The 22,815-nt window shown below is 46.2% G+C and overlaps 1 protein-coding gene across 3 annotated transcripts in view; it reads right to left on the bottom strand.

Moving 5' to 3' along the window:
* atp7a (ATPase copper transporting alpha) overlaps nucleotides 1-22,815 on the bottom strand; it is a 59,575-nt gene that overhangs the window by 11,695 nt on the left and 25,065 nt on the right. For 2 of the 3 annotated variants that reach the window (XM_045724210.1, XM_045724211.1), the window contains 9 exons: nucleotides 9,989-10,222; nucleotides 9,706-9,797; nucleotides 9,301-9,428; nucleotides 8,886-9,040; nucleotides 8,501-8,635; nucleotides 2,975-3,169; nucleotides 2,561-2,743; nucleotides 2,178-2,391; nucleotides 1,471-1,617 (listed from right to left, as the gene is read on the bottom strand). In XM_045724210.1, coding sequence (XP_045580166.1) covers nucleotides 1,471-1,617; nucleotides 2,178-2,391; nucleotides 2,561-2,743; nucleotides 2,975-3,169; nucleotides 8,501-8,635; nucleotides 8,886-9,040; nucleotides 9,301-9,428; nucleotides 9,706-9,797; nucleotides 9,989-10,222 — 1,483 coding nt within the window. The other variant, XM_045724212.1, reaches the window with a different exon arrangement.

The following is a 22,815-nucleotide window of genomic DNA, read 5'->3' as shown; positions in this document are numbered from 1 at the left end:
CCCACCTGTGGACGTCGGGCCCTCATACCACCCTCATGGAGTCTGTTTCTGACCATTTGAGCAGACACATGCACATTTGTGGCCTGCTGGAGGTCATTTTGCAGGGCTCTGGCAGTGATTCTCCTGCTCCTCCTTGCACAAAGGCGGAGGTAGCGGTCCTGCTGCTGGGTTGTTGCCCTCCTACGGCCTCCTCCACGTCTCCTGATGTACTGGCCTGTCTCCTGGTAGTGCCTCCATGCTCTGGACACTACGCTGACAGACACAGCAAACCTTCTTGCCACAGCTCGCATTGATGTGCCATCCTGGATGAGCTGCACTACCTGAGCCACTTATGTGGGTTGTAGACTCCGTCTCATGCTACCACTAGAGTGAAAGCACCGCCAGCATTCAAAAGTGACCAAAACATCAGCCAGGAAGCATAGGAACTGAGAAGTGGTCTGTGGTCCCCACCTGCAGAACCACTCCTTTATTGGGGGTGTCTTGCTAATTGCCTATAATTTCCACCTGTTGTCTATTCCATTTGCACAACAGCATGTGAAATGTATTGTCAGTCAGTGTTGCTTCCTAAGTGAACAGTTTGATTTCACAGAAGTGTGATTGACTTGGAGTTACATTGTGTTGTTTAAGTGTTCCCTTTATTTTTTTGAGCAGTGTATATTGGGCGTGCATTCTTAGCGTTATGCTAGTGTTGATAATATATTGGGTGTGCATTCTAGTGTTGATAATATATTGGGTGTGCATTCTAAGCGTTATGCTAGTGTTGATAATATATTGGGTGTGCATTCTAGTGTTGATAATATATTGGGTGTGCATTCTAGTGTTGATAATATATTGGGTGTGCATTCTAGTGTTGATAATATATTTGCCGTGCATTCTAGTGTTGATAATATATTGGGCGTGCATTCTAGTGTTGATAATATATTGGGCGTGCATTCTAGTGTTGATAATATATTGGGCGTGCATTCTAGTGTTGATAATATATTGGGCGTGCATTCTAGTGTTGATAATATATTGGGCGTGCATTCTAAGCGTTATGCTAGTGTTGATAATATATTGGGTGTGCATTCTAAGCGTTATGCTAGTGTTGATAATATATTGGGTGTGCATTCTAGTGTTGATAATATATTGGGTGTGCATTCTAGTGTTGATAATATATTTGGCGTGCATTCTAGTGTTGATAATATATTTGGCGTGCATTCTAGTGTTGATAATATAATGCCGTGCATTCTAGTGTTGATAATATAATGCCGTGCATTCTAGTGTTGATAATATTAGAAGTCTACTGACGGTATTCAAAGCTATTATAATTTTTCTAATACCCATCCAAACTTTGTAGATGTATTAGTGCCTAGGGGTCAAGGACAATAGAAAATTGGGAGCCACTGTCGTACTTAATGTCCGTCCCACACACACACACACACACACACACACACACACACACACACACACACACACACACACACAACTCACTGTCGACAGCCACCAGTACAGCAGTGCGTCCCCTGCGTTCATGTTCAGTCATGGTCTCGTCTATATCAGGTCTGATCTGGAGTCCGTTCCTCCTCATCCACTCCCTGTTCCCTATCAACACCACGTAGGATGCTGTCTGCACCAGGGCTATAGAGGAACACAGAGAGGTTACTGGTTCTCTATCAACACCATGTAGGATGCTGTCTGCACCAGGGCTATAGAGGAACACAGAGAGGTTACTGGTTCTCTATCAACACCATGTAGGATGCTGTCTGCACCAGGGCTATAGAGGAACACAGAGAGGTTACTGGTTCTCCATCAACACCACGTAGGATGCTGTCTGCACCAGGGCTATAGAGGAACACAGAGAGGTTACTGGTTCTCCATCAACACCACGTAGGATGCTGTCTGCACCAGGGCTATAGAGGAACACAGAGGTTACTGGTTCTCCATCAACACCATGTAGGATGCTGTCTGCACCAGGGCTATAGAGGAACAGAAAGGGGAATAGGGGTTACACTAGAATGTAGCCTAGAATGTAGGCAGAATGTATAGCATGCATTTCATCAATGCAGTGGAAACACAGGGGAATCTTTAGGCCGTATGTTGAATAATAATTGACAATAAGGGGTAACTCAGGGTTGTGTACTTATTCCACTTAATTAAAAAAAAGAATTATATTTTAGACTACATATCCCAGTACGTACGGAGAGGCTGCGCGTCCATGATGAGGGGGTGTGATCCTGGCCTGGTTCTGCAGTCACTGATCTGAACCAGAATACTGTTTCCCTGGTTGTTGCCTTCACCGTCATCCTGATGTTGTCTCAACAGGGTCTCAGTGTTACTGACCTGGCATCGTATACCACAGCCTGGTACAGTCTGGAACTCAGCACACACACCAAGGGACTCTGTACCCAGCTCCTAATACAGAGACAGAGAGACAGATTAGTACACTTTATCTGGACCCACAATGACCGATAGGACCCAAATATTTTGGAGGTCTTCCAGACACATGGAATGATCAACTCACGACGACTCACAACCAGTCTCCTACCTGTCAGGTGTTGGACTGAGGTTCAGGTGGACTCACCTGTTTACAGTACTTGGTGATGGCAGCTCCCAGCGGGTGTTCACTGTTGTTCTCTGCAGTCCCTACGATGGCCAGCAGACGGGAGCGAGGCATCCTGTTCCCTTCCACTACAATCTTCACCTGGATGACTTTAGGAGCTCCGTAGGTGATGGTACCCGTCTTATCAAACACCACTGTCTGGATCTGGAAAATACAAAATTTTTTTGTAACAAGATAGGAATAAGGGATATATTTGTAAAGCGATTCTCAGATTATTTACAACCATACACTCAGTTACTACAACAGTCACAGTTAATCAGATTCAGATTACAAACATGAGGCACAACATATCAACCCTAACTAATGATTTTTACTATAAATATGATATTATTAGTGATCAACTACGGTCTGATTGGAAGTATCTTCTCCCCTCACCTTGTGTGCCATCTCTAGTGGTTCCCCTCCCTTGATGAGGATACCGTTCTGAGCGCCCACCCCCGTGCCCACCATCACAGCTGTCGGGGTTGCCAAGCCCAGAGAGCAGGGGCAGGCGATACACAGCACTGTGATGGAGGCCTGGAAGGCAAACTTGATCACAGCTTCTGCCTTTGAGATGCTATTATCATAGCCCTGTAGAGGGAGACAGAGACAGTGAAACAGGGGAACAGTCTGGGTTACATTTCAATAGTCTAATGTTGATTTCCTCTCCCTGCTTCCTTCCTTTGATCAACCTCAACTGTTTAAACAGGAAGTGGACAGGTGACAGCAGATTCCCCACTTGATCAGACTCCATTGTTTAAACAGGAAGAAGACAGGTGAGAGCAGAATCCCCTCTAGGCTTTTCCCATACTGCGCTCACGAAGAGGAGACAGGATTTAAATTAAAATTATGTAAATACCTGATTTAGGTGGAATGATTTAGCTAAATACACCCTCTGTAAAGGTTTTACATAGATAACAGTATAGTATATCAACATAGTAAAGGATTTACATAGTTATCAGTATAGTAAAGGTTTTACATAGATATCAGTATAGTATATGAACATAGTAAAGGATTTACATAGTTATCAGTATAGAAAAGGTTTTACATAAATATCAAGATAGTAAAGGTTTTACATAGATTTTTTATTTTACATTTATTTAACCAGGTAGGCTAGTTGAGAACAAGTTCTCATTTGCAACTGCGACCTGGCCAAGATAAAGCAAAGCAATTCGACACATACAACAATACAGAGTTACACATGGAATAAACAAAACATACAGTCAATAATACAGAAGAACAAAAGAAAACAAAAAATCTATATACAGTGAGTGCAAATAAGGTAAGTTAAGGCAATAAATAGGCCATGGTGGCGAAGTAATTACAATATAGCAATTAAACACTGGAATTGTAGATGTGCAGAAGATGAATGTGCAAGTAGAGATACTGGGGTGCAAAGGAGCAAGATAAATAAATACAGTATGGGGATGAGGTAGGTAGATAGATGGGCTGTTTACAGATGGGCTATGTACAGGTGCAGTGATCTGTGAGCTGACAGCTGGTGCTTAAAGCTAGTGAGGGAGATATGAGTCTCCAGCTTCAGAGACTTTTGCAGTTCGTTCCAGTCATTGGCAGCAGAGAACTGGAAGGAAAGATGACCAAAGGAGGAATTGGCTTTGGGGGTGACCAGTGAGATATACCTGCTGGAGCGCGTGCTACGAGTGGGTGCTGCTATGGTGACCAGTGAGCTGAGATAAGGCGGGGCTTTACCTAGCAGAGACTTGTAGATGACCTGGAGCCAGTGGGTTTGGCGACGAGTATGAAGCGAGGGCCAACCAACGAGAGTGTACAGGTCGCAATGGTGGGTAGTGTATGGGGCTTTGGTGACAAAACAGATGGCACTGTGATAGACTGCATCCGGTTTGTTGAGGAGAGTGTTAGAGGCTATTTTATAGATGACATCACCGAAGTCGAGGATCGGTAGGATGGTCAGTTTTACGAGGGTATGTTTGGCAGCATGAGTGAAGGATGCTTTGTTGCGATATAGGAAGCCGATTCTAGATTTAATTTTGGATTGGAGATGCTTAATGTGAGTCTGGAAGGAGAGTTTACAGTCTAACCAGACACCCAGGTATTTGTAGTTGTCCACGTATTCTAAGTCAGAGCCGTCCAGAGTAGTGATGCTGAACAGGCGAGCAGTGATCGATTGAATAGCATGCATTTAGTTTTACTTGCATTTAAGAGCAGTTGGAGGCCACGGAAGGAGAGTTGTATGGCATTGAAGCTCGTCTGGAGGTTAGTTAACACAGTGTCCAAAGAGGGGCCAGAAGTATACAGAATGGTGTCGTCTGCGTAGAGGTGGATCAGAGAATCACCAGCAGCAAGAGCAACATCATTGATGTATACAGAGAAGAGAGTCGGCCCGAGAATTGAACCCTGTGGCACACCCAAAGAGACTGCCAGAGGTCCGGACAACAGGCCCTCTGATTTGACACTGAACTCTATCAGAGAAGTAGTTGGTAAACCAGGCGAGGCAATCATTTGAGAAACTAAGGCTGTCGAGTCTGCCAATAAGAATGTGGTGATTGACAGTGTCGAAAGCCTTGGCCAGGTCGATGAATACGGCTGCACAGTAATGTCTCTTATCGATGGCGGTTATGATGTCGTTTAGGACCTTGAGTGTGGCTGAGGTGCACCCATGACCAGCTCTGAAACCAGATTGCATAGCGGAGAAGGTATGGTGGGATTCGAAATTGTCGTTAATCTGTTTGTTAACTTGGCTTTCAAAGACCTTAGAAAGACAGGGTAGGATAGATATGTCTGTAGCAGTTTGGGTCTAGAGTGTCACCCCCTTTGAAGAGGGGGATGACCGCGACAGCTTTCCAATCATTGGGAATCTCAGACGATACGAAAGAGAGGTTGAACAGGCTAGTAATAGGGGTTGCGACAATTTCGGCAGATAATTTTAGAAAGACAGCGTCCAGATTGTCTAGCCCGGCTGATTTGTATGGGTCCAGATTCTGCAGCTCTTTCAGAACATCAGCTATCTGGATTTGGGTGAAGGAGAAATGGTGGGGGCATTGGCGGGTTTCTGTGGAGGGTGCCGGGCAGTTGACCGGGGTAGGGTTAGCCAGGTGGAAAGCATGGCCAGCCGTAGAGAAATGCTTATTGCCTCAGAGCAATGGGCAGCTGGGAGGAGGTGGACTTTACAGTGTCCCAGAACTTTTTTGAGTTAGTACTACAGGATGCAAATTTCTGTTTGAAAAAGCTAGCCTTAGCTTTTCTAACTGCCTGTGTATATTTGTTCCTAACTTCCCTGAAAAGTTGCATATCACGGGGGCTATTCGATGCTAATGCAGAACGCCACAGGATGTTTTTGTGCTGGTCAAGGGCAGACAGGTCTGGAGTGAACCAAGGACTATATCTATTCCTAGTTAAAAAAAAAATTGAGGGGGGAATGCTTATTTAAGATGGTGAGGAAGGCACTTTTAAAGAATAGCCAGGCATCATCTACTGACGGGATGAGGTCAATGTCATTCCAGGATACCCCGGCCAGGTCGATTAGAAAGGCCTGCTCGCTGAAGTGTTTTAGGGAGCGTTTGACAGTGATGAGGGGTGGTCGTTTGGTCGCAGACCCATTTCGGATGCAGGCAATGATCGCTGAGATCTTGATTGAAAACAGCAGAGATGTATTTGGAGGGCGAGTTAGTTAGGATGACATCTATGAGGGTGCCCGTGTTTACGGATTTGGGGTTGTACCTGGTAGGTTCATTGATAATTTGTGTGAGATTGAGGGCATCAAGCTTAGATTGTAGGATGGCCGGGGTGTTAAAACCTGTTAGGGCTAGGGGGCAGTATTTGCACGGCTGGATAATTTTTTTTTACCCGATTTAATCTGGTTACTAATCCTACCCAGTAACTAGAATATGCATATACTTATTATATATGGATAGAAAACACTCTAAAGTTTCTAAAACTGTTTGAATGGTGTCTGTGAGTATAACAGAACTCATTTGGCAGGCAAAACCCTGAGACATTTTCTGACAGGAAGTGGATACCTGATGTGTTGTATTACCTTTAAACCTATGCCATTGAAAAACACAGGGGCTGAGGAATATTTTTGGCACTTCCTATTGCTTCCACTAGATGTCACCAGCCTTTACAAAGTGTTTTGAGTCTTCTGGAGGGAGATCTGACCGAACAAGAGCCATGGAACGATGATGGCCCATTAGACACCTGGCGCGCGAGTTCATGTTGGGTACCCTCGTTCCAATACGTTATAAAAGAGATTGCATTCGTCCACCTTGAATATTACTCATGTTCTGGTTAAAAAAGGCCCTAATGATTTATGCTATACAACGTTTGACATGTTTGAACGAACGTAAATATATTTTTTCCCCTCGTTCATGACGAGAAGTCCGGCTGGCTTAGATCATGTGCTAACAAGACGGAGATTTTTGGACATAAGTGATGAGCTTTTTTGAACGAAACTACATTCGTTATGGACCTGTGATAACTGGAAGTGACATCTGATGAAGAGAATCAAAGGTAATGGATTATTTACATAGTATTTTCGATTTTAGATCTCCCCAACATGACGGCTTGTCTGTATCGCAACGCGTATTTTTCTGGGCGCAGTGCTCAGATTATTGCAAAGTGTGATTTCCCAGTAAGGTTATTTTTAAATCTGGCAAGTTGATTGCGTTCAAGAGATGTAAATCTATAATTCTTTAAATGACAATATAATATTTTACCAATGTTTTCTAATTTTAATTATTTAATTTGTGTTGCTGACTTGACTGCCGGTTATTGGAGGGAAACGATTTCCTCAACATCAATGCCATAGTAAAACGCTGTTTTTGGATATAAATATGAACTTGATAGAACTAAAAATGCATGCATTGTCTAACATAATGTCCTAGGAGTGTCATCTGATGGAGATTGTAAAAGGTTAGTGCATCATTTTAGCTGGTTTTATGGTTTTGGTGACCCTGTCTTTGAATTGACAAAACATTACACACAACTCTTGTAAATGTACTGTCCTAACATACTCTAAATTTATGCTTTCGCCGTAAAACCTTTTTGAAATCGTAAAACGTGGTTAGATTAAGGAGATGTTTATCTTTCAAAGGGTGTAAAATAGTTGTATGTTTGAAAAATTTGAATTTTTACATTTATTTGGATTCAAATTTGCCGCTCTTGAAATGCACCTGCTGTTGATGGAGTGCACCACGGGTGGGACGCTTGCGTCCCACCTAGCCCATAGAGGTTAAGCATGTCCCAGTTTAGGTCACCTAGTAGCACGAGCTCAGATGATAGATGGGGGGCAATCAATTCACATATGGTATCGAGGGACAGCTGGGGGCAGAGGGAGGTCTATAGCAAGCGGCAACAGTGAGAGACTTGTTTCTGGAGAGGTGAATTTTTAGAAGTAGAAGCTCGAATTTTTTGGGTACAGACCTGGATAGTAGTACATAACTCTGCAGGCTATCTTTGCAATAGATTGCAACACCGCCCCCTTTGCAGTTCTATCTTGGTGGAAAATGTTATAGTTAGCGATGGAGATTTCAGGGTTTTTGGTAGTTTTCCTAAACCAGGATTCAGACACGGCTAAGACATCCGGGTTGGCAGAGTGTGCTAAAGCAGTGAGTAAAACAAACTTAGGGAGTAGGCTTCTAATGTTAACATGCATGAGACCAAGGCTTTTACGGTTACAGAAGTCAACAAATGAGAGCACCTGGGGAGTGGGAGTGGAGCTAGGCACTGCAGGACCTGGATTAACCTCTACATCACCAGAGGAACAGAGGAGAAGTAGGATAAGGGTACGGCTAAAGGCTATACGAACTGGCCGTCTAGCACGTTCGGAACAGAAAGTAAAAGGGGCAGGTTTCTGGGCACGATAGCATAGATTCAAGGCATAGTATACAGATATCAGTATAGTAAAGGCTTTACATAGATATCTGTATAGTAAAGGCTACTCACAGGGAAGTATTTCTCCACCAGTGGAAAGTTGACAAAGCCAATGAGGATCCAGGAGAACAGAGTGAGGAGAGAGACCCCAACGATGAACGGGACAAAGTAACCACTGATCTTATCTGCAAACTGCTGTATGGGAGCCTGCAGCAGAAGTCAGAGGTGACAGAGGTCAAATGTTAAAGCACAGGTCAGACGTCACAGAGGTAAAGCTCTTCCAGCTCAGGACCAGTTAAAATTGTATTCCGAGGCGAATCCTCCATCATGTGTTGCCCAAGGTCAGTTCTGTAAACAGCACATATTGACAAATACCTACATCTCTTATCCAACTAAAACTCCAGGAAACAGAAGATCATTTACACAAACGCTAGCATATTACCACCACCACCCTCACCTTAGATGTCTGAGCCTCCTCCAGTAGTTTAACTATCTGAGACAGGGTTGTATCCAGGCCTACGTGTGTAGCACTGACGAGCAGAGAGCCGTTATGGTTGATAGAGCCAGCTATCACTGAGCTGCCTGGCTTCTTAGTCACTGGCATGGCCTCACCTGAGACAAAACACATCAGAGATGAGACATTAGCCAGGAACACAAAACACGTCAGAGAGGAGACATTAGCCAGGAACACAAAACACGTCAGAGACGAGACATTAGCCAGGAACACAACATAAATAATACAGTTTCACAGAGAAATAGTAACCATGCTTGGAGAAACAGTCATTTCAAAGTAGTGTTAAGGAAATGAGGAAAGGAAACTTCAGAAGCATCTCCTCCAGTATCGTCAGAGTTGATCCTCCACTATAACCCACCTGTGATGAGAGACTCATCAGCCATGCTGTATCCCTCGATGACCCTCCCATCTATGGGGAACTTCCCTCCAGGCACCACCCTGACCACGTCTCCTCTCTGGACCAGCTCAACATCTACCTGCTCCTCACTGACATGGACAGAGAGATCCGCATGTAGTCAGATTTATAATACACTGGTTATATGCCATATCCAATTCTCAAAGGGTTTGCTGCTCAATGTCAGCCTGGGGTCCGTTCTGATTAAACATTGAAATTAAACTTAAAAACACTCGAAATAGTAACAAATATCTACAAACTGCCTTATTCAATTCCTAATTTCAGTGCCAGAAAGTGTTTTGGTTAAGAGCAGAAACACCCAGGCTATCCGACGCCAGGTCTAGAAACAGGAGATCTTTAGTGAAGTACCTGAGTACAGACATGTCCGTGTTGCGAGTGACCACCGTGGCCTTGCTGGCCTGGAGGGACATCAGCTTGGACAGAGCTTCTGACGTCTTACTCTGGAGGAGAGAGACAGAGCAGGCTGCAATAGCTATATTAAAGAAAACTTTAGCTATGACACAGACGATTAACTTAGCATTAAAGAGACATACTCAAGCTACAGAAATAACACCATGCTTTATAGCTACAACTGTTATGCTACTATAAAGACGTAGAAGCATATCTTCTAGAAGATATAGAGGTCCAATACCTTGGCGTTCTGCTCCAGCCAGCGCCCGAGGGAGATGAAGACAAAGAGCAAGGGGGGCGTGTCAAAGAAGGTGATGGGGTTGACCTTCGCCCTCTCTATCATGGCAACCATGAGGATGACCACGGAGTAGGTGAACGCTACGGAGGTGGCCAGCACGATAAGCACGTCCATGTTGGTTGTTTTGTGTTTCAGGGCCTTGTAAGCATGGGTGTAGAAGTAGCGCCCGCCAATAAACTAAAGAGAGGAATGTTAGAGCAGGAAAAATATTAATTTCAGGTTTTATTTGAAAATGGCTTCCACACTTGGGTCACAAATGGTGATAATTATCTAAGTAAGTATTGTGTTACTTGAAAGATAGGTCTTGTTTTAAAATCAGGCTTATCTAGACTGCTGGCCCCTGTCTGTTGGTCTGTCTGTCTATACGTCCCTAGTGACTGCTTTCTCCCTGTCTGTCTGTCTGTCTGTCTGTCTGTCTGTCTGTCTGTCTGTCTGTCTGTCTGTCTGTCTGTCTGTCTGTCTGTCTGTCTGTCTGTCTGTCTGTCTGTCTGTCTGTCTGTCTGTCTGTCTATACACCTCTATATGTCTCTCCCTCCCTCCCTGGCTATATGTCTCTCCCTCCCTCCCTGGCTATATGTCTCTCCCTCCCTCCCACCCTCCCTCCCTATGTCTCTCCCTCCCTTCCTCTCTCCCTCCCTCCCTATGTCTCTCCCTCCCTATGTCTCCCTCTCTCCCTGTCTATACATCTCTCCCTCCCTCCCTGTCTATGTCTCTCTCTCCCTCCCTGCCTATATGTCTCTCCCTCTTCCTCCCTCCCTGTCTATGTCTCTCTCTCCCTCCCTGCCTATATGTCTCTCCCTCCCTCCCTGTCTATATGTCTCTCCCTCCCTGTCTCTCCCTCTCTCCCTCCCTGTCTATCCCTCTCTCCCTCCCTGTCTGTCCCTCCTTATGTCCCTCCCTCCCCTATGTCTCTCCCTCCCTGTCTATCCCTCTCTCCCTCCCTCCATATGTCCCTCCCTGTCTATCCCTCTCTCCCTCTCTGTCTGTCCCTCCTTATGTCCCTCCCTCCCCCTATGTCTCTCCCTTCCTATGTCCCTCCCTCCCCCTATGTCTCTCCCTCTCTGTCTATCCCTCTCTCCCTCCCTGTCTCTCCATCCCTATGTCTCTCCCTCCCTATGTCTCTCCCTCCCTATGTCTCTCCCTCCCTCCCTGTCTATATGACTCTCCCTCCCTGTCTGTCTCTCCCTCCCTCCCTGTCTCTATGTCTCTCCCTCCCTCCCTGTCTCTATGTCCCTCCCTCCCTCCCTGTCTCCTCCCTGTCTATATGTCTGTCTCTCTCCCTCCCTCCCTCCCTCCCTGTATATATGTCTATCCCTCCCTCCCTCCCTATATGTCTCTCCCTCCCTCCCTGTCTATATGTCTGTCTCTCCCTGCCTCCCTCCCTCCCTGTCTATATGTCTCTCCCTCCCTGTCAGTCTATATGTCCCTCCCTCCCTCCCTCCATCCCTGTCTATATGTCTCTCCCTCCCTGTCAGTCTATATGTCTCTCCCTCCCTGTCAGTCTATATGTCCCTCCCTCCCTCCCTCCCTCCCTGTCTATATGTCTCTCCCTCCCTGTCAGTCTATATGTCTCTCCCTCCCTGTCAGTCTATATGTCTCTCCCTCCCTGCCTATATGTCTCTCCCTCCCTCCCTGTCTATCCCTCTCTCCCTCCCTCCCTGTCTATGTCTATCACTCCCTCCCTGTCTATCCCTCTCTCCCTCCCTATCTATATGTCCCTCCCTCCCTGTCTATATGTCTCTCCCTCCCTGTCTATCCCTCCCTCCCTATCCCCCTCCCTCCCTATCCCCCTCCCTCCCCCCCCTTCGGTCAATCTACCTCCCTCCCTCCCTCCCTCCCTATATATCTCTCCCTCCCTCCCTGTCTGTCTGTCTATATGTCTCTCCCTCCCTGTCTATCCGTCTCTCCCTCCCTGTCTCTCCCTCCCTATGTCCCTCCCTCCCTCCCTCCCTGTCTATCCCTCTCTCCCTCCCTGTCTCTCCCTCCCTGTCTCCCTGTCTATCCGTCTCTCCCTCCCTGTCTCTCCCTCCCTATGTCCCTCCCTCCCCCTGTCTCTCCCTCTCTCCCTGTCTATATGTCTCTCCCTCCCTGTCTATATGTCTGTCCCTCCCTCCCTCCCTCCCTCCCTCCCTCCCTGTCTATATGTCTCTTCCTCCCTCCCTCCCTATGTCTATCCCTCTGTCTATCCCTCTCTCTCGCCCTGTCTATATGTCTCTCACTCCCTGTCAGTCGATATGTCTCTCCCTCACTCCCTGTCAGTCGATATGTCTCTCCCTCACTCCCTGTCAGTCCATATATCTCTCCCTCACTCCCTGTCAGTCCATATATCTCTCCCTCACTCCCTGTCAGTCCATATATCTCTCCCTCACTCCCTGTCAGTCCATATGTCTCTCCCTCACTCCCTGTCAGTCCATATGTCTCTCCCTCACTCCCTGTCAGTCGATATGTCTCTCCCTCACTCCCTGTCAGTCCATATATATATCTCTCCCTCACTCCCTGTCAGTCGATATGTCTCTCCCTCCCTCCCTGTCTATCCCTCCCTCCCTGTCTATCCCTCCCTCCCTGTCTATCCCTCTCTCCCTGTCTCTCCCTCTCCCCGTCTGTCTATCCCTCTCTCTCTCTCCCTGTCTATATGTCTCTCCCTCCCTGTCTATCCCCCTCTCCCTCCCTGTCTATATGTCTCTCCCTCCCTCCCTGTCTATCCCTCTCTCCCTCCCTCCCTGTCTATCCCTCTCTCTCTCCCTCCCTCCCTGTCTATCCCTCTCTCCCTATGTCTCTCCCTCTCCCTGTCTGTCTATCCCTCTCTCTCTCCCTGTCTATATGTCTATCCCTCCCTCCCTGTCTATCCCTCTCTCCCTCCCTGTCTATATGTATATCCCTCCCTGTCTATCCCTCTCTCCCTCCCTGTCTATATGTCTATCCCTCCCTGTCTATCCCTCTCTCCCTCCCTGTCTATATGTCTCTCCCTCCCTGTCTATATGTCTCTCCCTCCCTGTCTATATGTTCCTCACCTCCCTATGTCTCTCCCTCCCTCCCTCCCTCCCTGTCTATCCCTCCCTCCGTCTATCCCTCTCTCCCTATGTCTCTCCCTCTCCCTGTCTGTCTATCCCTCTCTCTCTCCCTGTCTATATGTCTATCCCTCCCTCCCTGTCTATCCCTCTATCCCTCCCTGTCTATATGTCCCTCCCTCCCTGTCCCTCCCTCCCTCTCTCCCTTCCTGTCTCTGCCTCCCTCCCTCCCTGTCTCTGCCTCCCTCCCTCCCTCCCTGTCTATATGTCTCTCCCTCCCTGTCTATGTCTCTCCCTCCCTCCCTCCATTTCCCTCCCTCCCTCCCTGTCTATATGTCTCTCCCTCCCTCCCTGTCTATCCCTCTCTCCCTCCCTGTCTATATGTCTCTCCCTCCCTGTCTATCCCTCCCTCCCTCCCTCCCTGTCTATATGTCTATCCCTCCCTCCCTGTCTATCCCTCTCTCCCTCCCTGTCTATATGTCTCTCCCTCCCTGTCTATCCCTCCCTCCCTCCCAATCCCTCTCTCCCTCCCTGTCTATGTCCCTCCCTCCCCCCCTTCGGTCAATCTACCTACCTCCCTCCCTCCCTGTCTATGTCCCTCCCTCCCCCCCCTTCGGTCAATCTACCTCCCTCCCTCCCTATATGTCTCTCCCTCCCTCCCTGTCTGTCTGTCTATATGTCTCTCCCTCCCTGTCTATCCCTCTCTCCCTCCCTGTCTCTCCCTCCCTATGTCCCTCCCTCCCCGTCTCTCCCTCTCTGTCTATCCCTCTCTCCCTGTCAATATGTCTCTCCCTCCCTGTCTATATGTCTGTCTCTCCCTCCCTCCCTGTCTATATGTCTCTCCCTCCCTGTCTATCCCTCCCTCCCTCCCTGTCTATCCCTCCCTCCCTGTCTATCCCTCTCTCCCTCCCTCCCTGTCTATATGTCTCTCCCTCCCTGTCTATCCCTCCCTCCCTCCCAATCCCTCTCTCCCTATCCCTCTCTCCCTCCCTGTCTATGTCCCTCCCTCCCCCCCTTCGGTCAATCTACCTCCCTCCCTCCCTCCCTGTCCCTCCCTCCCCCCCCTTCGGTCAATCTACCTCCCTCCCTCCCTATATGTCTCTCCCTCCCTCCCTGTCTGTCTGTCTATATGTCTCTCCCTCCCTGTCTATCCCTCTCTCCCTCCCTGTCTCTCCCTCCCTATGTCCCTCCCTCCCCGTCTCTCCCTCTCTGTCTATCCCTCTCTCCCTCCCTCCCTCCCTGTCAATATGTCTCTCCCTCCCCTGTCTATATGTCTGTCTCTCCCTCCCTCCCTCCCTGTCTATATGTCTATCCCTCCCTCCCTGTCTATATGTCTCTCCCTCCCTCCCGCCCTCCCTCCCTGTCTATATGTCTATCCCTCCCTCCCTCCCTATATGTCTCTCCCTCCCTCCCTCCCTCCCTCCCTCCCTGTCTATATGTCTATCCCTCCCTCCCTCCCTGTCTATATGTCTCTTCCTCCCTCCCTCCCCCGTTGGTCTATGTCTCTTCCTCCCTCCCTCCCTGTCTCTCCCTCCCTGTCTATCCCTCTCTCCCTCCCTGTCTCTCCCTCCTTATGTCTCTCCCTCTCTCTCGCCCTGTCTATATGTCTCTCCCTCCCTGTCTATCCCTCTCTCTCGCCCTGTCTATATGTCTCTCCCTCCCTGTCTATATGTCTCTCCCTCACTCCCTGTCAGTCGATATGTCTCTCCCTCACTCCCTGTCAGTCCATATATCTCTCCCTCACTCCCTGTCAGTCGATATGTCTCCCCCTCACTCCCTGTCAGTCCATATGTCTCTCCCTCACTCCCTGTCAGTCCATATATCTCTCCCTCACTCCCTGTCAGTCGATGTCTCTCCCTCACTCCCTGTCAGTCCATATATCTCTCCCTCACTCCCTGTCAAAGGGCTTTATTGGCATGGGAAACATATGTTAACATTACCAAACCAAGTGAAGTAGATAATAAACAAAAGTGAAATAAACAATACTAATTAACAGTAAACATTATACTCACAGAAGTTCCAAAAGAATAAAGAATATGTCTATAAACAGTGTTGTAACGATGTGCAAATAGTTAAAGTACAAAAAGGAAAATAAATAAACATAAATATGGTATTTACAATGGTATTTGTTCTTCACTGTTGCCCTTTTCTTGTGGCAACAGGTCATAAATCTTGCTGCTGTGATGGTGCACTGTGGTATTTCACCCAGTAGATATGGGAGTTTATCAAACTTGGATTTGTTTTTGAATTCTTTGTGGATCTGTGTAATCTGAGGGAAATATGTCTCTCTAATATGGTCATACATTGGGCAGGAGGTTAGGAAGTGCAGCTCAGTTTCCACCTCATTTTGTGGGCAGTGTGGGGTGCACATAGCCTGTCTTCTCTTGAGAGCCAGGTCTGCCTACAGCGGGCTCTCTCAAAAGCAAGGCTTTGCCCACACCAAACTTGAAGACAGGAAACAAACCAAAGCAGTGGAGCAAAATGAAAAAGTGTAACCAGACAAAGGAAATAAAAATACTACTAATGGAGTTAACCCTCCACATCTATCAAGACAACTGGGCCAGCCGCTCTTAAACAGCACCTGGGCCAGCCGCTCTTAAACAGCACCTGGGCCAGCAGCTCTTAAACAGCACCTGGGCCAGCACAGGTGAAACACCTTCCCACTAATGGAATGGCAACCAGCACAGGTCTAACACATACTGAATAACGAGGTGACACCAATCGGTGTGCCCTACGTGACAACGTGCTATACGTGCAAAAAGTCCAACCTCAAAACATAAAATTGGAAATTCAAAGCCTGTAACAAGTCACAAAGCTTTCCTTAATGTGGGGTCAGTCACATTGGCCACTGTGTACTCTCTGTTCAGGGCCAAATAGCATTCTAGTTTGCGCTGATGTTTTGTTAATTCTTTCCAATGTGTCAAGTAATTCTCTTTTTGTTTTCTCAAGATTTGGTTGGGTCTAGTGTGTTGCTGTCCTGGGGCTCCTTATACAGGGCATTCGGAAAGTATTCAGACCCCTTCACTTTTTCCATATTTTGTTACTTTACAGCCTTATTCTAAAATTGATTCAACTTGTGTTTTTTTCTCATCAATCTACACACAATAACCCATAATGACAAAAGCAAACACAGGTTTTTAGACATTTTTGAAAATGTGTTACAATAAAAAAAAGATACTTTTTTAGTATTTAGACCCTTCGCTATGAGACTCGAAATTGAGCTCAGGTGCATCCTGTTTCCATTGATCATCCTTGAGATGTTTTTACAACTTGATTGGAGTCCACCTGTGGTAAATTCAATTGATTGGACATGATTTGGAAAGGGTTACACCTGTCTATATAAGGTTCCACAGTTGACAGTGCATGCCAGAGCAAAAACCAAGCCATGAGGTCGAAGGAGTTGACCGTAGAGCTCCGAGACAGGATTGTGTCGAGGTACAGATCTGGGGAAGGTTACCAAAACATTTCTGCAGCATTGAAGGTCCCCAAGAACACAGTGGCCTCCATCATTCTTAAATGGAAAAAGTTTGGAACCACCTAGAACTGGCCGCCCAGCCAAACTGAGCAATCAGGGGAGAAGGGCCTTGTTCAGAGAGGTGACCAAGGACACGATGGTCACTCTCTGTTCGGACCACCACCCAGGACAATGGATCTAATCCCGGTAGCCGACCCAAAACAATGGCGCCGCAGATATGGCAGACGGAGCGGCCTCCTGGTCAGGCTCCGTAGATGTGCTCACCGCTCCCGAGTATACTACTCGCCAATGTCCAGTCTCTTGACGACAAGGTAGACGAAATTCAAGCAAGGGTTGCCTTCCAGAGAGGCAACCACGGAAGCAACGCTTCAAGATTGTTTTGATCACAAGGACTGGAATATGTTCTGGTCAGCCTCAGAGAACAGCATTGACCTATATGTTGACTCGGTGAGTGCATTTATAAAGAAGTGCATTGGAGATGTTGTACCCACTGTGACTATTAAAACCTACCCTAACCAGAAACTGTGGATAGATGGTGGCAATCGCGCAAAACTGAAACCGCGAACCACTGCATTTAACCATGGAAAGAGGTCTGGAAATATTGCTGAATATAAACAGTGTAGTTATTCCCTCCGCAAGGCAATCAAACAAGCGAAATGCTGATACAGTCGCATCTCAACAACTCCGACACGAGACGCATGTGGCAGGGTCTACAGGAAATCACAGACTACAAAAACAGCCACTTCATGGACACCGACGTCACGCTTACAGACAAGCTAAACACCTTTGCCCACTTTGAGAATAATACAGTGCCACCGTTGTAGCTCGCTAACAAAGACTGCACCCCCCCCTACTCAGTGGTTGCCATGAGTAAAACATGTTAACCCTCGCAAGACTGCTGCCCAGACGGCATCCCTAGCGGCGTCCTCAGAGCAAGCGCAGACCAGCTGGCTGGTGTGTCTACGGACATATTCAATTGCTCCCTATCCCAGTCTGTTGTCCCCACATGCTTCAAGATGGCTACCATTGTTCCTGTATCCAAGAAGACAAAGATAACTGAACTAAATGACTACCGCCCCGTAGCACTCACTTCTGTCATCATGAAGTGCTTTGAGACGCTAGTCAAGGTTCATGTCACCGGCACCTTACCTGCCCCCCTAGACCCACTTCAGTTTGCATATCACCCCAACAGGTCCACAGATGACGCAATCGCCATCACACTACCGTATCCCATCTGGAAAAAATAATACCTATGTAAGAATGCTGTTCATTGACTATAACTCAGCATTCAACACCATTGTACCCTCCAAGCTCATCATCAAGCTCGAGGCCCTGGGTCTCAACCCCACTCTGTGCAACTGGGTCCTGGACTTTCTGACGGGGCGCCCCCAGGTGGTGGAGGCAGGAAACAACATCTCCACTTCGCTGATCCTCAACACTGGGGCCCCACAAGGGTGTGTACTCAGCCCTCTCTTGTACTCCCTGTTCACCCATGACTGCGTGGCCATGCACGCCTCCAACTCAATCATCAACTTTGCAGACGACACAACAGTAGTGTGCTTGATCACCAACAACGATAAGACAGCCTACAGGGAGGAGGTGAGGGCACTCGGAGTGTGGTGTCGGGAAAACAACCTCTCACTCAACGTCAACAAAACAAAGGAGATGATCGTTGACTTCAGGATACAGCAGAGGGAGCACCCCCCTATCCACATCGAAGGGACAGCAGTGGAGAAGGTGGAAAGTTTTAAGTTCCTCTGCTTATACATCACAGACCAACTGAAATGGTCCAAACACAGACAATGTGGTGAAGAAAGCACAACAGTGCCTCTTCAACCTCAGAGGAGGCTGAAAAAATGTGGCTTGTCACCCAAAACCCTGACAAACTTTTACAGATACACAATCGAGAGCATCCTGTCAGACTGTATCACAGCCTGGTATGGCAACCGCACTGCCCTCAACAGCAAGGCACTCCAGAGGGTGGTGCGGTCTGCACAACACATCACCAGGGGAAAACTACCTGCCCTCCAGGACACCTACAGCACCCAATGTCACAGGAAGGCCAAAAAGATCATCAAGGACACCAACCACCCGAGCCACTGCCAGTTCACACCGCTATCATCCAGAAGGCGAGGTCAGTACAGGTGCATCAAAGCTGGGACCGAGAGACTGAAAAACAGCTTCTATCTCAAGGCCATCAGACTGTTAACCTCTTCACTATAGGGGGCAGTATTTTCACGGCTGGATGAAAAACGTACCCAAATTAAACTGCCTCCTACTCAGACTCAGAAAGTAGGATATGCATATTATTAATAGATTTGGATAGAAAACACTCTGAAGTTTCTAAAACTGTTTGAATGATGTCTGCGAGTATAACATAACTCATATGGCAGGCAAAAACCTGAGAAATCCAACCAGGAAGTTTGACCTCACATGGTTGTAGTCATTTCAAATTATGTTCTATCTAAACTACAGTGTCTGTGATGTCATATTGCACTTCCTAAGGCTTCCACTAGATGTCAACAGTCATTAGAACCTTGTTTGAGGCTTCTACAATGCAATTTGATTGAATAATACCCGGAACAGTAAGTGGTCGACCTGGTGTCATTGACTTACCTCGTGTGCGCTCACGTAGGGCTGGCCATTTTTATTTTTCTTCTGTAATGAATCTGCTATTGTCCGTTTGGAATATTATCGAAATTCTATGTTAAAAACACCCTAAAGATTGATTGTGAACATGGTTTGACATGTTTCTACAAACGCTGAGGGAACTTTATAACTTTTCATCGACGGTGGATAGATGCATTTTGGAATGGTGATCTGGACACGCCATCAAAACTGATTTATTTTGACATAAATTATGGACTTTATCGAACAAATGAACATTTCTTGTGGAAGTGGGAGACCTTCCGATTGCATTCAGCCGAAGATCAGCAAAGGTAAAATAATATTTTTAACATATTTCAGCGTTTTGTGGATGCCGTGGCTGGACGGCTAACTGAATAGCTTGGGGCTCAGTACTCAGAATATTGAACAATGTGCTTTCTCCGTAAAGTTATTTTGAAATCTGACAAAGCGGTTGCATAAAGGAATAGTTCATCTATACTACTTTAATTAATTGTTATATATTTTGTCAACGTTTATGAGTATTTCTGTAAATTATGGTGCCCATTCACCGGAATTTTGGGGTGAATACATTTTCTGAACGTCACGCGCCAATATAAAATGTTTTTTTTGATATAAATATGAACTTGACAGACAATACATGCATTTTTTGTTCCAACATAATGTCCTAGGAGTGTCATCTGATGAAGATCGTCAAAGGTTAGTGCATAATTTTAGCTGGTTTTGTGCTTTTGGACGGCTACCCTTGCTTGGAAAATGGCTGTCCCTGCTAGGAAAATGGCTGTGCTGTTTTTTTGCTGTGGTGGTATCCTAACATAATGTAATGTTTTGCTTTCGCTGTAAAGCCTTTTTGAAATCGGACAACATGGTTGGATTCAGGAGAGGTTTATCTTTCAAATGGTGTAAAATAGTCGTATGTTTGAGAAAATTGAATTGTGGTATTTTAGTTGTTTTTGTATTTCGCGCCATGCAACATCTAGCCATTGGCAGTTGGCTAGATGTAAGAAGTTAAACAGCCATCACTAACATTGAGTGGCTGCTGCCAACATACTGACTCAAATCTCTAGCCACTTTAATTATTGCAAATTGGATGTGATAAATGTATCACTAGTCACTTTAAACAATGCCACTTTATATATTGTTTACATATCTTACGTTACTCATCACGTGTATATATACTGTATTTTATACCATCTATTGCATCTTGCCTATGCCGCTCGGCCATCGCTCATCCATATACTTACAGTTGAAGTCGGAAGTTTACATAAACTAGTTTTAATGACTCCAACCTAAGTGTTTCAACCACTCCACTAATTTCTTGTTAACAAACCATAGTTTTGGCAAGTCAGTTAGGACATCTACTTTGTGCATGACACAAGTAAGTTTTCCAACAATTCTTTACAGACAGATTATTTCACTTATAATTCACTGTATCACAATTCCAGTGGGTCAGAAGTTTACATACACTAAGTTGATTGTGCCTTTAAACAGCTTGGAAAAATACAGAAAATGATGTCATGGCTTTAGAAGCTTCTGATAGGCTAATTGACATCATTTGAGTCAATTGGAGTCAGGTCAACTGCACATGGGGACACAACAGTGGTAGGCCTGATCACCGACAAGACAGCCTATAGGGAGGAGGTCAGAGACCTGGCCGGGTGGTGCCAGAATAACAATCTCTCCCTCAACGTAACCAAGACTAATGAGATGATTGTGGACTACAGGAAAAGGAGGACCGAGCACGCCCCCATTCTCATCAATGGGGCTGTAGTGGAGCAGGTTCAGAGCTTCAAGTTCCTTGGTGTCCACATCACCAACAAACTAGAATGGTCCAAACACACCAAGACAGTCGTGAAGAGGGCACGACAAAGCCTATTCCTCCTCAGGAAACTAAAAAGATTTGGCATGGGTCCTGAGATCCTCAAAAGGTTCTACAGCTACAACATCGAGAGCATCCTGACTGGTTGCATCACTGCCTGGTACGGCAATTGCTCGGCCTCCGACCGCAAGGCGATACAGAGGGTAGTGCGTACGGCCCAGTACATAACTGGGGCTAAGCTGCCTGCCATCCAGGACTTCTACACCAGGCGGTGTCAGAGGAAGACCCTAAAAATTGTCAAAGACCCCAGCCATAGACTGTTCTCTCTACTACCGCATGGCAAGCGGTACCGGAGTGCCAAGTCTAGGACAAAAAGGCTTCTCAACAGTTTTTACCCCCAAGCCATAAGACTCCTGAACAGGTAATCAAATGGCTACCCGGACTATTTGCATTGTGTGCCCCCCCCCCCTTAACTATACATTCATGTACATACTACCTCAAATTGGCCCGACCAACCAGTGCTCCCGAACATTGGCTAACTGGGCTATCTGCATTGTGTCCTGCCACCCACCAACCCCTCTTTTACGCTACTGCTACTCTCTGTTCATCATATATGCATAGTCACTTTAACCATATCTACATGTACATACTACCTCAAATCAGCCTGACTAACCGGTGTCTGTATGTAGCCTCGCTACTTTTATAACCTCGCTACTGTATATAGCCTCGCTACTGTTTTTCACTGTTGTTTTTAATTCTTTACTTACCTATTGTTCACCTAATACCTTTTCTGCACTATTGGTTAGAGCCTGTAAGTAAGCATTTCACTGTAAGGTCTACACCTGTTGTATTCAGCGCACGTGACAAATAAACTTTGATTTGATTTGGTTTTTGGAGAAATGTCCTCTGGTCTGATGAAACAAAAATAGAACTGTTTGGACATAATGACCTTCGTTATGTTTGAAGGAAAAAGGGGGAGGCTTGCAAGCTGAAGAACACCATCCCAACTGTGAAGCACAGGGTTGGCAGCATCATGTTGTGGGGGTGCTTTGCTGCAGGAAGGACTGGTGCACTGGTGCATATTGAAGCAACATCTCAAGACATCAGTCAGGAAGTTAAAGCTTGGTCGCAAATAGGTCTTTCAAATGGACAATGACCCCAAGCATACTTCCAAAGTTGTGGCAAAATGGCTTAAGGACAACAAAGTCAAGGTATTGGAGTGGCCATCAAAGTCCTGACCTCAACCCTACAGAACATTTGTGGGCAGAACGGAAAAAGTGTGTGCGAGCAAGGAGGCCTACAAACCTGACTCAGTTACACCAGCTCTGTCATGAGGAATGGGCCAAAATTCACCCAACTTATTGTGGGAAGCTTGTGGAAGGCTACCCGAAATGTTTGACCCAAGTTAAACAATTTAAAAGGCAATGCTACCAAATACTAATTGAGTGTATGTAAACTTCTGACCCACTGGGAATGTGATGAAGTAAATAAAAGCTGAAATATATCATTCTCTCTACTATTATTCTGACATTTCACATTCTTAAAATAAAGTGGTGATCCTAACTGACCTAAGACAGGGAATTTTTTACTAGGATTAAATGTCAGGAATTGTGAAAAACTGAATTTAAATGTATTTGGCTAAGGTGTATGTAAGCTGCTTTGGTTGTATCACAAAGCTAAGAGTATCATTTCGATTGCAGGTGTCCACACATGCTTTGTGTGTAAGAAGTCTGGCGACGGTGTGAAGAGGTTTAAATGTAGTTTAAATGTATTTAGCCAAGGTGTATGTAAACTTGACTTCAACTGTATGTATTATATTAAGTTAAAATAAGTGTTCATTGAG

The sequence above is a fragment of the Salmo salar genome, chromosome ssa09 (assembly GCF_905237065.1).
Source record: "Salmo salar chromosome ssa09, Ssal_v3.1, whole genome shotgun sequence".
Classification (NCBI taxonomy): domain Eukaryota; kingdom Metazoa; phylum Chordata; class Actinopteri; order Salmoniformes; family Salmonidae; genus Salmo; species Salmo salar.
Note: the sequence above shows the minus strand (reverse complement) of the source record. Positions and strands in the feature narration are given on the sequence as shown.